Consider the following 16,203-nt stretch of genomic DNA (forward strand, 5'->3'; position numbering starts at 1 on the left):
TCATATGTCACGTACAACTAAAAACCTCGGCGAGCATAAATACCCTGTCAGTGTCCCTTTAAGACAAAACAGTGTAGCTCTCCGCCATTGGCGCGGGCAGTATTGGACCATGCGGAAACAGTGCTGTTGATGCCATTGGGCTGACAACAACCAATCTCGTGTTTTGTTCAGTATACTATATTTGAAACAATGCTCTCAGAAGCTGAGGATTCTTTTTTGTCAAATTTCTTGGACCCCCTGTAGTTTGGGTTGCTTTGCAAATGCAACTGCGGTCTATTAGGAAAGGGAGAACATTCGGTTTCTTTGTCAAGCAGTTTTCTCGCCTTAGAAAGCAGAGGTCTTGTGCCATCAGGCTGAGCTGCCTTGTTGCAAACTTCAACTTGGTATGGGAGGTTAAGAAAGTGGCTGCTTTTCTGCACTGATGGGCGCACCTCGGAACTGAGTTGGCTTTCGGATCATATTTTATTTTGCAGACGCTCTTCAGCCTGAGCAAACTGGCTGCCCTGGCTAGCAATGACCCTCCAGAAGTTAAGGAGAAAAGAGTCAAAGGTAGGGGCACGTCTCTCTCTTTCCTTGTCTTTTTTTTTCTTCCTTTTGTCTATGATCAATGTTTGGCCATAGATGCGTTTCTGGCTTCTTGGACAGTGTAGAATTTCTTTGTGTCGTTCCGCTTAAACTTCACTGTTTTTCTATGACCCTGTGCAGATGCTATCAAGGAGCACGACCTTATCATGTACCAGGAGTCGTTGCCTCCTGCTGTCATGGAGGCAAGTATGATCTGCTCACATTGGTGTTTAAGAATCTCTCAAAGTCTGTCTGAATTATGTTATCTGAAGTTTGCTTTGCAGAATGTCCATAAAAATTGACAGATGGCTCGCATCGGTGAACAACAGACATCTTTTTTTCGCTATTACAGTCGAGCCTGGTTATGACAAACTTGTTTATAGTGAAATAGTGGGTATAATGAAGAGATAATGATTTTATATTCCCATTTATGCATTTTCAATGCACTTTGGGTTCAGTTTTAACGAAGTGAATAAAGAAGCCCCTGCGGATATAACGAAAAGAAATTTCGTGCCGACTGGGCAAAAGTGTAGCAATCACAATAGCTTATAAGCTTTCTGGTAAATTTTAAGCAAAAACGCTCGAGGTACACGTAAGCAGTTTTTATGAGTTGTGAATGCGAAAGCATGTACATCATTCTTCCGCTCCCTTATTTCGTCTGCAGTGTATTGCGTCGACGGCAGAATGCCGCGCTCTGCCGGTGAGGAGAGGGCACCTCTCGAGGTCTTGCGACGGATTACGGAGCGCTATACGGGTGCTTAGCGGGCTGCGGAAACGGTCTACTTAAACTCCCCAATAGTGCAATCTGTTTGGTTTGCTCCGCTGCGCATTGTGAAAACCCCGAAGTTTGTAGAAGTTTGAAGCCTTTCTTACTCCTCTCTTCTCTCAACTAGCAAAAGGAGAAGCAATTTTTTTCGAAACTGATTAAAAGTTTGAAAATTAACTAGTCGAACCTTGAAGTTCGGTGTCGAACCCGAGGTTCGACGAAAGTTCTCCACATTCTTAGAAGTAGCCCCAAAATAGCCATATAGCGAACCACAAAATTTTGACGCCAACTAGAAGAAAAAAAACGTAGCCCGATTCGGCTACACTGGGAGCAGTTCGAGGAGAACTCTGATTCCCAGATGAAATTATCAGCAAACTCCACATAATTATTTTTTTACTCAGTAAAACTGCCGCGAGATGTTCATAACCAAGGTTTGTTTGAATAAATATAGGGTCAGAGTGTACCATAGTGTTCCCGTCCACCTTCAACGCTGCTGGGCACTGTTTTAGAGCGCAGCTCTTAGGCATCCATTTCCTCGTTCTGCAGTGTCGCTGTCGGTGTTACCGCCGTGCTAAATTTAGCGGGAAATTAAATAGGCCATTTGCTAAATTCCCAAGCGCCCCGGCCTGCACTCGTGGGATCATGGGAATGGTGTTTCTCAGCTCCCTTGTGATCGGTAATTTCGGCCACTTCCATGGTTACACAATATTGAGCTTAATTCGGAGTTCCCCTGAACAAGTGCCTTATAAAGCCCAAGAACCTGTCATATCACTTTTAAAATTTCTCGTCAATATCTGCATTTTTTTTTACTGTGCATGGGATTCACCTTTTAACCTGGCTGAGCTGCAGAAATCTCTTACAATATTATCATTCTCGTGATTGCTGTTTTAGCAGGAATTGCTTAAAAAGCCGAGAATTCACAACAGCAAAACTGAGGGTTCAGCTCGGAGTCAGCGAGACGGTTTATAGCATTTTTAACATTTCTAACTTAATATTAGCGTCTTTGAAGCTGAGAATGATAATAATGTTAGAGATTTCTGCAGCTCAGCAAGGTTGAAGGGTGGACAATATGCACAGTATCGAAAATGCTGACATTGAAGAGAAATTTTAAAAGTTATATGACAGGTTCTTGGGCACTATGCGATGTTTGTTTAGGGTGACTTCGAATTGCACCCAAAACTGTGTAACCATGGAATTGGTCGAAATTACCGATCACTAGGGAGCTGAAGGAACACCGTGTCATGATTTCTCGAGTGCAGGCCGGGGTGCTTGGGGGATTTAGCAAATGGTCTATTGGTGTTGAGGTTACATGACGTCAATTTTCCCACTTAATCTAGCGGAGAAACTGAATTTCTTTATGGGTGATGTGACACAAAGTCTTGTGACGTCATTTTCCCTGCTAAATTTACCGGGGAAACTGAGTTGGTGTCGAGGTCACGTGGTGTCGATTTCCCTGCTAAATATAGCGGGTTAAGTTTCCCTGCTGCTTTTAGCGGGGAAATCGACGTCATGTGACCTCAACACCAATTCAGTTTCCTTGCTGGGGAAAAGGACGTCACGTGACCTGAAAACCAATTCAGTTTCTCCGCTAGCGGGGAAAATAGCGTCACATGACTTCATGTCATGTGACCCATGAACAAATTCAGCGGGAGGAGGAGAGAAAAAAAGAGGGAAGGAGAAAGAGAGGAGGGCATGGAGGAGGAGGAGGGACATACCCTCCCCTCCATACCCTCTTTTCCTCCTCCTCAAGAACTGCACTCTAGTTTAGCATTAGAGATTTGTAAACGTCTTTCATTTGTTTTGGCTCTATCACTTTTATAGAATTCCTGCTTACGCCAAATTTTTTTTGCCATCCCGTTAACTTCGTTATAACGATAGATTACTGTAATTTCCGATTCCCGCCTACTTAGTTATAAACGGGCTCGATTGTATAAACAACATTTGAGGAATACTGTCAGTATTCCGGCCAGAGCAACTTAGTGTTTTTGATGGTGTTGTAATGGCAAGTGTCTCGTGACCCCATATGATCATGGAAAATCATTGTGCTTAAGTAGTCAGCTTTTAACATAAAGACCCAGATACATTTTTCTTCAACTTTTTACATCAGTTTTTTTTACAATATTCCTGAAGCAAGGAAGATCACAAATTTACAAACCTTCTTGAATGCCCCAATTGCCCATGTATTGGAACTCAAGGGAATATCCTACTCGGCCTCAGAATCGCAGCAGATGTTTTGCAAAGAGACTTGGTTTTCTTCTTGGCCAAAATTTTCGATTTTGCCAATTTGCAGTAGAAGAGCATTGTTTGGCATGAGGGACCATTCAATCTTTCACTGTAAAATCTAGGCATCCTAAATTTCCTGGGGACCTACTTAGAGGTACTCGATAGAACTGCTTTGTTATTAGGGGCCCAGTTTGAGAGCCCTTGTCTTTGCAGGCCTACTGTTTGGACCCAGACAACATGAGAGTGCTCAGTCCGGAGGAACTGATCGAGGTCTGTGAGCTCCTTATCTTGCGTTTGTCAATATGCTCAGCCTCTATAATGTACCAATGTCTTTCTAACATTGTAAATCTAAGGCTTCATGTAGCATAGGATCACCATACTTAATGCCATGCTAAACAAAGTTTTAGCCTTAAACCAAACAAAGGGGAACATGAACCTGGATAGCCCAAAACTACAAAAATTATGAGATAGTTTGGCTATGTACCAAGCTTTCGCATAAAAAGGTGACGTCATAAGTTGACTGTGTTGCTGCGAAGGGGAGGGTGTAGAGCAAAAGTAAAATAGGAAATTGCTTTGTGATGTCCTCACTTGTTTTTTCCTCTGTCACTGCCTGTCTGTTGCAAACTAAAAAAACAAAGGCAAAAAAAAAGGAACTGCCACAAATGAGGAGATTGCTTTGACAAAATAATGTCTGTATGCACAAGCATCATTTTTTGCAAGTGTGAGTGTTCTAACCTTTTGTGCATAAATTCTGTTAAACAATAGAAAAAAAAAAAAACCTGCTTTGATTGACTTCTGTACTCTCTATGGTAAAAGTTTCTGTTTTGTTGTCAGACTCAGTGCTGCCCTTTATTTTTCCTTTTCGCAGATGTATGTCAGCAAGGACAATGTCGACGCTAATGAGTACGACTTCATGAAGGCCCTAGAACTTCTCGACTTCATCCCCGACAGTGCCACGGCGCATAGGCTTCGAATGCATGTCTGGTGCCAGGCCATGCTGAGGGACCAGTAAGCAGGCACAAACATCAACTTCGAAGCAATTTCTGATTTCCGCTGGTGCCGCATGCTAGTTAACAATTTCTTTTTTTTTCAGGTGGGAGGACCTGGATACTGACCGTCCATTAGAGACAATGAAAGAGCTTCTCTTCTTTAGGATTGTCGAGCTTGCATTCTCTCAGAGTAAGCAGGAACATTTTATTTGACTCTTTCGTTTGTCCTCTCAACGAGCCATTTGCAAAGCGTGCGGCACCCTTCAGGGGCATTGAGGGTTGTAAGCAGTTGCTGTAGGGTGGAGAGCCATGTGAAAGCAGAGTAGGCAGTTCACTATTGGCAAGGAGATCAAACTATAGGGGGTGCAGTTTCATTATCATCATCATCACCACAAACTATCCCTGTCTGGCAAACAATTCCGACGCCAGCACTCGCCTAGCGTACGCCGCATCGTTTCCGCGCTCGCTGAATATTTGTTTGTAGCACTATGGTGCGCATTTTGTGCGTACCACAGTGCTCGAAGCATGCTTTTGAACCGGGTATATGAGGCGCGGAGGACTGCAACACGTAGGTACGCGACGATGCAAACGCTGTCTACCGTCAGCTCTGGTGCGATGCTGCACTCGGATGACGTGATCGCAGTTGAGCACATCGTCTCTTTCAACGAGACACTGCTTGCTTTCGCCGATGTTGTCCATGATTGTCGTAAGAGACAGGGTAACAGAAAAGTGATGTGCGTGTTTTGTGAATAATTCAGAAAAACACGGACGCCGTGCCGGCCACGCACAATCCAAGGCACGCGGCCAACACGACGCGGCTGGCCCGGCATGTGCACACGGGGGCTGAAGGAGGTATCTTTAGGTATCAGCGAATCATGTGTTCAAACTCCCCCCCCCCCCCCCCCCCCCCCCCCCTTGCTTCCCTACCCTAAATTTTTACATATCTTTCACGAGCCTTGCGTCGTCGTCTTCTATGGCAGCGAAGGCACTAATGACTGCAGTCAAAGGGTTTCTTTGCCACACAGCGTTAGTTCCCGAGGTGGTGCTAGGGAGCGCCACTCTTCAATCCCCTCCCCAATACCTTGTGCCTGATGCATAATTTTTCATCTCAAGTTAGGTAGTTATTTTGATGGTGGTCCCCTCGACATGAAAAAACCAAGTGCCTAAGTCGTGTCATGCTCGTTTCAGGTTTGTATTTTACATATGTGGTATTCTTGTGGCATCCCTTTTGGCCTGCAAATAGTGGTTGAATAGTGGTTTGTCTTGAAAAGTGCAGAATCATCCCCATCTTTTACATTGCAAGGAGCCTGCATATCGTGGCTATAAATGATGCAGCGCTATTCGATTGAATCACAGTTCGCACAAGCCCTATTCGTGGCGTGCGTGTACTACAGAGGGCACTTCTCTAGCTATCATCATCATTATTTGTGACATCACGGGTAGGACAGACTGGGACAGACCACACAGATCTTGGATCCCTCGGCTCGTCAGCTTGCTTCACGCTCTCTTTGGGTAACGCTCTGCAAGGTCCGTTTCACGCGTTGTGTTTATTTGGTGAAGGGATATTTGTGGTAGTACATCTTAACAAAGCCTGAAACCGTGTCATGCGTAGTTGTGCTATCAAACACTTTTGGCACTGAGGTGTCAAAGCGCTGGGATGGTGGTGTGCTGTTCTCTACCGCAATGCAAAAAGCTGGATGAGTAAAATAGAATATCCAGCGCGTGACTCCACTACATCTACCACGGCAAATAGGGTGTATTTTTTAATTATAATTCGGACAACATAAAACTGAGAAAGGAATGTCTCATCAAGTTGATAATAGGAAAGCGAAATTTAAGAACCTCTCGCGTGTGTAGTAAATACTTCAGTGAAAGCGACTTCATGTATCCTGTTGGTTCCGTGTTCTGTGAGTGCTAGTCTCTTATTAGTTTGAGGTTGATTCCTTTTTAACTTTTATAAACCAGTAAGCAAATATTTCCTCAAAATAACTGGCAGGAAGAAGCGGTGGCTGGCTTCGGTAGTCGTTTCATTTAAATCCCTGCTTATTCACCCGGTTGACGCGAAACATGCGAGACCCCCTCGCGATGGAAGTCTTAAATCTAGCAAGTCGGTTACACTCTAGCATCCCAACAAATTGGGTATATACCTGCAATGAATTACTACTATTTGTATGTTTAATTTTGTGGACCCTGATGCGCATAATGCTTGATGCGCTTCTCAGCGAGCAATTTTAAATTTGTAAACAATTCCTAGTAAAAATTTAATAGAACAAATTAATGAATCGCCTGAAATTTCCGGGCCTTGTCCGACAATTTAAGAATTTATTAAAATTTCTGCTTTTCTTTTGAGCAGAAGTCGCAATGTGACAAACTTTGCCACATATTTAATGTGGGAGGAGCTAAGTGCCACTTGCTGACAACTGTCGAATCACACTTGGTTGCTCCTCAGCAACTGTGAGTCACACTTGGATAGAGGCATTGGCATCGGCAAGCTCAATGTAGTTCAAACAAGTGTGCAGCACTCTGCAACACAACTGTGTGTGTGTTCACAGCTAAAAGAGAGCATGTCATTCACTCTGGTGAATGGAAAACCTTCCTCTACAATAGCCTCCATAGATCTGGAAAAAAAAAAAAAAGAATCGGAGAGGCTTTGAGCAGCTCTGATGCATGCTGCGCAAGCTGTAATGTGAAGCTCCAAGCTTGTTTTTGAACACTTTAAAGTTATTTTTTTAATATAAAAGGGACTTTGAGGCATTGTTATTCGTTAGAAAGATCTTTCAGAAGAATGTCATACAAGTTCCTCTAATAAATATTTCATTTTTAATCGACATAGATGGAAAGTAACGTAGCCACTCCATGCTTTGACATAGTGTGTTGTCTGCTCGCATCCTACCAGCTCTGTCACTGGAGAACGCCCACGAGGGGGCACCATCAAAACATCTCGTCTCCAATAGATTGCAATTGTGTAAAGCTTCTCTTTTTGTTGATAGTGATAGCATCTCTGAAAAGACGAGTGTTTTTCTTTCTTTTTTTTTTTGTTACCGCAAAAATAAGCTATGTATTGCCGAACGCTCAAGTCTCCGCCCAAATGTAGTGTTAGCACTCTGTACCAGACGTTAACCATAACTGGCATCTTAATAAAAAAAATTTTAAAGTTATTTTTTGAAACTTTTAACTGGAAAATGGGGCTTGTTTTTGGTAGCTGACGCCATTCATCTCCATGTATTTGTGGGCTTCGTCAGCCACCTTTTTCCCATTGAAAATTACAGAAAATCGCTTATAATTTTTTGCTAAAATCACAGTTAGTTCTGAAACTTTAGCATCTGGTTCGAACCACTAGTGCTACATTTGGGCGAAGAATGAGCACTTGGCATAGCATAGTAATTTTTTGCGGTGCAAAAAACTAACTTTTTTTGGAGGACTACCTTGTACTTCGGAATGGCGTTTAGGTTGTAGTAGGTTCTTATTTTATTGAAAATTCAATATGAATTTTTCCAATTCCAGATGTTGATTTGAAGGAGTTCTTGCCTTGGGTGGAAGACCTGCTTGACATGCCAGAGCTTTCGGATGTGAAGGGGAATCCGAACGTATTGTTTATGCTGAAAGCCGGCTACGAGCACATTGAACGCCTGATAGCGTGATTACCACCTCAAAGACCCCTTGTAACGAGGTTTCTTTGTACAGAATCATCGATACTTGTCAATACCCATGCCACAGATTTCATTGGTGAATGTGTCGTACGTGCTAAGTTGTTTAGCACGCTTTGTTTTTGCAAAGTGAGGAAACAATGTTTTGGAAAGCGTTTATTGAAGTATTCAAAAGAAGTGATGCATGTTGCAGTTCTGCTAAAATGTTTTTAATAAATTTGCATAGTTTATAGCAATGATAATGAATGTGACCCATCCTTGTTATACTGCTGATCCGTGGCCACCTTCTGTCATGGGAAGAATGCGCATGGCCATAGAAAGCAAGTCACTTCGCTGTAGAGCAGCGTCGTGTCAAGGTGTAAAACACTTGCAAAGTGGAATGTCGCATGTCTGCTTGTCGTGCATTAAAATTAAAAAAAGCCTGTTAATTGACAACATATATGTGGCAATTAAATTTTGAAAATTTAAGTTACACGCATCATCAATCGTGTTTTTTTTTTTATTTAAAATTTTTGCAATGATAGTGCGGTGATGTGATTGCTGCGCCAAGGGGCTAACCCTGTTACATCCTGCTGCATTTTGCCAAAATATGGGTAATCTGCGCCAAGACTGCGCCAAAGGACCAATTTCGATCGCCTTTGAAAACCAAAACTAAACTGAGTGCCCTAGTTGAGCATGCGTGAGCTAGGTGGTGCTAAAGTCACTGGATCGGGGGTGCAAGCGGCCGCCCGACACAACGTACCCTGCATCAATCGTCCATCCGGTCCTGCATGGTTCGCGCCGCCTCACGTTGCGCGCTCTTGTCGTCTCGGGGGTTTCGTCTCTCTTTTCTTCTTTTTTCTTTTTTCCTCGATAGACGCAAGCGTGTGCGGATGCTCGACGCTAGGTGCCAGCCATGTCGTCATGCTGTGAAACAAAACCACATTTTTGCGACCAGTCACCGTGGTCGCGCGATGTCGGGCGTTGCAGTCCCCACGTCGCTGCATATATGACGCTTTATAAACTGAAACCTAAGTACTGCCGAACAAAAAAAAAAAATTCCACAGATTCGAATTCTGTCGACTGCGCAAACATTTTTTTTATGCGAGCTCGGACGCCAAACGGACTGACGGACGGACAAGGCTAGACCCCAAGGAGCTTCGCCCCTAAAACTGTGGACGCGCTTTGGAGCCATTTCAAACACACGATACGAAGGTTTATGTTTTCGGGAAGAACCACGGACGGATGAAAGGAGCCGACGGCGCCTTCGTGGCTGACGCGATACCACGTTCGCCGCATCATTGGTGCGAAGACAAAGAAAACAACCAGTTGCCAGAAAGAAAATAAAGGAGCCGATGGTGTTTCCGTGGTTGACGTGACAGCTTGTTCACCGCTACATTGCATTACGCCTCGAAGGGGGAAAAAAAAGTAAAAAAAGAAAAAGGACCCGACGGCGTTTTCGTGGCTGACGCGACAGCATACTCGCCGCGTCATTGGTGTACGCCTCCAGAGACGTCACTTCCGTGACCAAGTTTCGTGATATCGACTCGCAACTTTGCACCTCCTTCCAAGCGCGGTGAACGACGTAGTTTACGTCGAAAACGAAGGGTTTGATATAATTTGGTTAATTTCTTTTAGTAATTAACTTTATAATTAATTAATTTAAAGGTACCATTTTAATTACAAACACGGTGGGCATATTTGAAAACTATTAAATCCACCCACATTATAGAGATATAAAGCTTGCTCAGCCTTTTACGGCGCTCCCTAAAATACACTCAATTTGGACGTTAAAGGGGCACTGACACCCCAAAGGTCGTATTCTTTTTTTATTGTCTAAAACGATGCAAATTGTAGTCAGACACGCAAAAAAAAAAAAAAAAAAAAATACGCATCGCGAAAAAAATTTTCTCTCGCGCGCGCGCGCTTTTTTATTTTTGGCGTTTATATTTCCCGTGCTAACCTCCTTGCTTCTTTTGATCGGTGACGTCAAAAATCGGGAAATTTAGAAGCTTTGTAGGCGACATTTCTATAACAATTAATAACGGCAATCGTAAAACATGTTTTTTAACGCAATGACGAACGCACTACGGCCTTTCTTTTTGAAATACCAAAAATCAGATTTCGGTGTGATGTCGCTTCCTGGCCTTCCTGGATTTGTGTTCCTTTCCAAAAAACACTCCACCCCAAGGGTATGGTGTACTAGAAGACTGGGCAGTGTAGCGAGCGCCGGCGGAGGGGGGGCTCTTTCAGCGATGACCGGATCGGTGGCCGCGAGAGGGCGCAACGTGTAGTAGGCGTGCTGCCGGAGTGCGGAGCGCAGGCAGCGGTAGCGCTTGGCTGGCTTGGCGTTCCGCACGGGCTCGATTGTTTCGTATTGTTTGGCTAACTCTTTACGGTATTCTTTATTTCTGCTGTTTCACATATTATTTATCGCACTAATTTGTTGCCAAATGCTTTGCCCGAGACGTGCATCTTCGGGCAGGACGCCACAGTACAAATCGCGACACTGCTAGCGCGAACAAGACATTGGCGCTTTCTCGCATTTACTTTGAAAGAGTATTAGTGAGGATGAACTTTTATCACCTGCATTATAGACCCGAATGAGCTTTTTCCCCAGCAATTAGAACTTTGCTGAGATCCTTTGGTTTCTCATAGAAAAACCGGCGATCGCTTGTTCGCGCTAACAATATTCCGTTCTGAATAGCTGCGGGAAATCCATCCCCCAGGGAAACGTTCGGGAAGTCTCTTGAAAGAGACGTCCCAAACGTGTGTAATCCCCTGGATAACGTAGGATAAGCATGCTGATGGCATGATACCTAAACAAATGTGTGCTTTTGTGACCCTATAATTTCGCTGTCACTGTAGTTGTGATCAATGAAATCCGTGGTTGAAGCGCGCACTACCCTAATGAATTCTTTCAATGTTTGGGAAAACAAAATGGGGCTTACAAAACGGATTATATCGTCTACTTCCGTAGGCTGCATGGAGGTGCCATTGTCGACTCTTGCAGCTACTTCCACGGGCTTTCGAAGGAATTTCCAGCACTAGCCTTTATCGTATTTTCTGTTACTACGTAGGGTCTTCAAACAGGACTGTGCGCATAGTTAGAAAAATGTATCCACTCACCAGCTCTGGTAGTAACCACAGTGGATAAATTCTTATTTATCCACTGAGCACCAGCTATATTGATATGTGTGGGCACCAGGGCACCCGAACTCCCCCGTAGTCGGCGCCTATGGCGTTTTGTAGCTCTACATTCTCCAACGTGAGGTAATGATCTGAGCTTCGACATGTTCAGGATAAATGACTCAGTATCTTCCGCTGGGCCATAAGACCCTTCAATTTTCTTGCGGTAAAAATAAAAAGAGGCCTCTTAGCACCTGCTCATTGAAGAGACGGAGTGCTGGGCCAACCCTCATCATTTTAAAGTCGTTAGGAAAATTTTTGCTGATGTGAGGTTATACCTTTAAAGGTGTACTCCGCCGATTTTTGAGCTACCTCAACTAACTATATTTTCTGACTCCCAGGCCTTTACCCTTTCTGGAATGCTATTTAATATCGTGAAATTCATAATAGTTATTGCGAAATCGGCAAATGAAAATGATGCAAAAACAGACGTTCAAATATACCCGCCCTTTTCAGGGCCGTGACGTCAGTGGAAGTTCAGCTTGCCAGTCGGGCGAGTAGTCTAAAAAATAGAATATGCCAATTATTTGTTCCGTGCTGGAGCGCGGGGACTGGAGCGAGCTTCCAAGGCATTCATTTGACACCATGAAACTGCTTCAAATCAGTTGGGAACAAATTCTACAGTCCAAAGAGTGAACCCCTGCACTTCCAATGACGTCACTTTTTCATTGTTGCCAGTAGAGACTTTCAGTTTGAAAAACACGGTGAGGACCAAAATTGTAAATTCAATAACTTCGTGAAAAAAAATTATTTTGACCTAATATTTGGGATACTATTTTGGCGATGTTGTTTGGCGAGTTTAGCAAAATTTAAAGCAAATCGGGGACCATGAAGAAATCGGCGGAGTACACCTTTAACGTCACATTTTCGCAGACACTTCTCCAAGCCTTTCTAATGCAGTCAGCGTGCACAGGACCCTTCGGTGTGTCCAAACCAGTGTCAAACCGATTTAGCAGATACTTAGACTGCAAAAAGTCAGAAAAAAAAAAATGTAGAGGACGACTGCCATGACTGCCTGCATTACATGAAGCAGAGTCTCCCTGTCACTCCTTTTAATGTTGCGGGACGACGACTGACGCCGATCAAACTCGAGAGGGGCACGAAAAAGGGAACGAGCTTCTTTGCCACTGTTGCAACCCGGCACCTGCCCCAATAATTGAGGTTAGGGAGGGGAGGGGGGGGGGGGGGCATTGAGAATATAAGAGTCGTTGCGAATTAAAGGGATGCTTTCGGAAAAACAAGGGGGGAGTACACCCCCGTAGAGGGGTGTAGGGAAATCACTGCCCCGACACAAAACATGCCCCGTCTCTCTTGTCCCGCCGTTTTTCCGTCATTGCACGCGTTGTCTACATCCCACTGAACGGCAATGATCACAATCCATTTCACTCAACCATTAAAAAAAAAAAAAAAAAAAAACTGCAGCAAAACAAGGCGACGACGCGAACTACGCGATCACAAGCAGTACGACCACACGGCAATCCGAGCGGAAAGGAGCACGCCTGTTACCCGCAGCGCCCCCTGGCGTCCTTGCGCTCCGTCATCGCTGCGCCGACCTCCTCCCTCCGTTGCTTCTCGGCGCGGACGACACACTGCCCAGTTCTAGAACACCATACCAAGGGCAACAAACTAGGGGTGTCGCGAACCGGCCGAGGTTCGAGTTCGACCAGGTTCGACTTTTTCGAACTTTTAGTGGAAAATTCGGCGAACCTTGTATTGAGGTTCGACTCGTGTGCGCATGCGCGACAGGCTGGCCAGTTGGCTTCGGATTGGATGGTGATGGCTAAGGGATAAATTAAGGGCAGCGCTGATCGGTTATTTCACTCAATACAGTACAAAAAAAAAATAAGTTATTAACTTCTACATTGATTAAAATTAGTTTCTTTTAATTGCAACTGTTTATAAAATAAAATAACCTTTTTCTTAAAAAAGAATTCTCCAAACCTAGACATGCTTGTATCAAGGTCTGGCCACACTGTCCACAAAGTCGAACCGGTCGAATCTGGTAAAAAGTTAGAAGGTTCGTCGAACCGGTTCGACCCAGTCGAACCCCGAAAGTTCGACCTAAAAATCTGGTTCGACAAAAGTTCGCGACACCCCTACAACAAACCGTTTTCGAGCGCAGTCACTGAGTTTGAGGCTAGACTCTCACCGGCGTCCCTCCTAACCCTAAACGAGTGGACTGTGATTTCAATAGGCGCAGCCTGCGTAGGCGCAGTTTCAAACTTTGTGTTTCATGGTACATGTATTTTCCCGAGGACATTGAGAAAACATTGTGCCACATTTAAATAAACAAAAATAAAAAAAGCAAAAAAAACAAAACAAAAGTAAAACAACTGTAAACTATTTTTGTTGGGTACGCGCGCGACAGAACGAATGCGACTGGAATGTATAGTTCTCGTTACTTGTTTTTTTTTTTTCTTACGGTAAGTTTTGACGGCGCTGCGGGATTCGCCGCATGTGAAACGACAAAGCACTTTGCTGTCAAAAATAAATTGCAACAGAAGAGGGCCAAAGGCAAGCATTTTTCATGCTCACAAAAAAACGTGTTTACCGATGGAAAGGACACGGACATACAATTGAGGAAGCGTTAATATTCGAACAATATATCGTACGTACCACACGATGCAGCGTTATCCGAAAAGAATTTATTTGAGAAAGATCTCAAATAGCACAGTCACAGTCGACGGCAGTCACATCTTGACGATCGGACGGAATCCGAGATGACTTCGTTTTGGGGCACGTTTTGGGGAGAACTTCCTTTTTTCACAACCGCACCAAGGTAAAGAAACAAACGCGACTGACCCGTTTCTCGCCGCAACCCGGACAACTATTTTTGGAGATGACTGAGGTTTCTACGCGGATTATCTCTGGGAGGGGGGAGAACAATGTTCGCAAAATCGCGTCGAGGGTCGTTCGACGTCCTTCACCTCCTTCGTTTCCCGTGAATGTCGAGCAGAAAAGCCTGAATGGCAGGCACTTAACAGCCTTATTTCTCACAGTGGACGATAACACAAAAAGGGTACGCAGCACGCATAAAAAAATTAAGTGGAAACTTTCAAGAGCGGCGAGAAAACGTCGAATGCAAAACCGCAAAAACGTATGTAGAGGGCCGCGCTGAGCGGGTCTTCACAGTCCCAGAGGGTGGCAGGAAATTTCTGGCTGATAGAGGGCGCGAGAGTCGCACCAGCCGCATCAGCATCAGCAACATGGCGGCGGCCTAGGAGCGTTTTTTTTTTCGAAAGGACGCCGCCATCTTGAAATATCGTCACTTCCAGTATGGGTGAAAACATTGTTTTGCCGTCGCCACGCCAATAGAATGCAATTAGGAGATAAGCGTAACCGTCACCCATTCTCGTTTTGACTCCCCTCTATTTTTTTTACTACTTGCAGATTGAAACGTTTAATATATTTTCGTCACCCACACCACTTGGCGGTCGGGGGCGAGAGTAAGCGGCCACCGTAGCGGCGCTCGAGCAGAGGCTTATCGCCGAGTCGGGGAAGAAACCGGTTTTTCCCCGCGCCGGCTCCCTTCTATCCCGCCTGCTCACCTCCACCTGTCTTCGGGTCGCGGTAGCAACGGCGCTTTGCTTCGCAGCGTGGTGCGGAGATCCGAAAGAAAGTCGAGTCGCAGGAGGCCGCAAAATTTGACTCACTGCGCTGGCGCGGATTGCGCGGGAACTTCAAATTCGGCATTTGGAAATTGTTTTTTTTATTAAAAAATACTGAATTCCCAAATTTCGAATTTTGAGGGTAATGTCCCGGCATCATTTTCAATCGTTTCGGATAATAAAATAAATTACGATTTTGATGTGTCAGTGCCGCTTTAAAGGAGCTGTGCAACAGTTTCAGTGCTTTTCTTAAATAATTTGGGAGTTGGTGTCTCGACCTTTCTGAAGTAAAGAACAAAAACCCGCTTTTGCCTGCATGCAGTGGCGGATCCAAAGGGGGGGGGGGGGGCGATGGGGGCGATCGCCCCCCCCCCTTCCCCCCCCCAAACGCCTCGCCAGGCAACCCCCCCCCCCCCCCCCCCCCCCCCCGGGGTTCTTCGCCAGCTCGAAGAAAAAACGTAAGCAATCTACGCGAGAAAAAAAAAAGAATAAAACAGCGGTGGGTGGACGCACCTGCTGGGCGCTTCCGAAGTGGGGTTTATCTCCGTTAAAGGGCCCATTAAACGATTTTTGGGTTGGGATAAATCATTTTAGATTGGGATTTTACTAATAGCACATCGTTCAGTGGACCAAAAGAAAAAAGGTAGAAAGTCAAAAGCCTGACTTTCAGTGCGCAAATTTGAAAACAGAGCGGACTATTTCGTACCTCCTCCCCTTCGCAACCTCTCTGCCTTTTCACTGTGGTACATCCGCAATCCCAAAAGCGCGTCATCGGGTCCAAACTGACGTCACACGCAACCGGACCTCACTTATTCCCTTCACCCCTAAGCTGACATTGTGTTGGAAGCTACGCGCTTGCCGGACCAATCAGCCGCCTCCCTTTCATCACCTGACTTCATTCTCTGCAGCCACATTTGCCACGCTCACGTAGCAAGTGTGGCTGGCCCAACGAGCACGTGGCTTCAACAGCACTGTCAGCTTCGGAATAAACGGCGTGGGGAAAGCAACTTTTGTCTTCATTTTGAGCGACGGGCTAATCTTCTAGGGGGACAATGGCTCTGTCCGGTTACACAAACCAGATTCCGAGCGAGAGGGGCCTCCCTTCTTTTCGTCTTTTTTAGCTGTTTGGTGGAATGCGCGATTTATGAGTTGAGGAGGAAAGCTAAACAGGAAAAAGTTGGAAAAGCGTTTCATGACCCCTTTAAGGTCACGGTACGTCTTCCCGACAGGGACGGCGC

General features: G+C 44.9%; 1 protein-coding gene across 2 annotated transcripts in view; it reads left to right on the forward strand.

The window, feature by feature from the left end:
* Nucleotides 1–8,431, forward strand: part of LOC8043741 (nuclear pore complex protein Nup133) — a 60,102-nt gene extending 51,671 nt beyond the window's left edge. For both annotated transcript variants that reach the window (XM_040216505.2, XM_040216504.2), the window contains exons 26-31: nt 474–549; nt 706–767; nt 3,767–3,823; nt 4,422–4,561; nt 4,647–4,732; nt 8,047–8,431. In XM_040216505.2, coding sequence (XP_040072439.2) covers nt 474–549; nt 706–767; nt 3,767–3,823; nt 4,422–4,561; nt 4,647–4,732; nt 8,047–8,183 — 558 coding nt within the window. In that variant the 3' untranslated portion in view covers nt 8,184–8,431. The remainder of the gene's footprint in view (nt 1–473; nt 550–705; nt 768–3,766; nt 3,824–4,421; nt 4,562–4,646; nt 4,733–8,046) is intronic.
* Nucleotides 8,432–16,203: the final 7,772 nt, after the last annotated feature.

The sequence above is a fragment of the Ixodes scapularis genome, unplaced genomic scaffold (genome assembly GCF_016920785.2).
Source record: "Ixodes scapularis isolate PalLabHiFi unplaced genomic scaffold, ASM1692078v2 PGA_scaffold1__304_contigs__length_218370807, whole genome shotgun sequence".
NCBI classification, from domain to species: Eukaryota; Metazoa; Arthropoda; class Arachnida; order Ixodida; family Ixodidae; genus Ixodes; species Ixodes scapularis.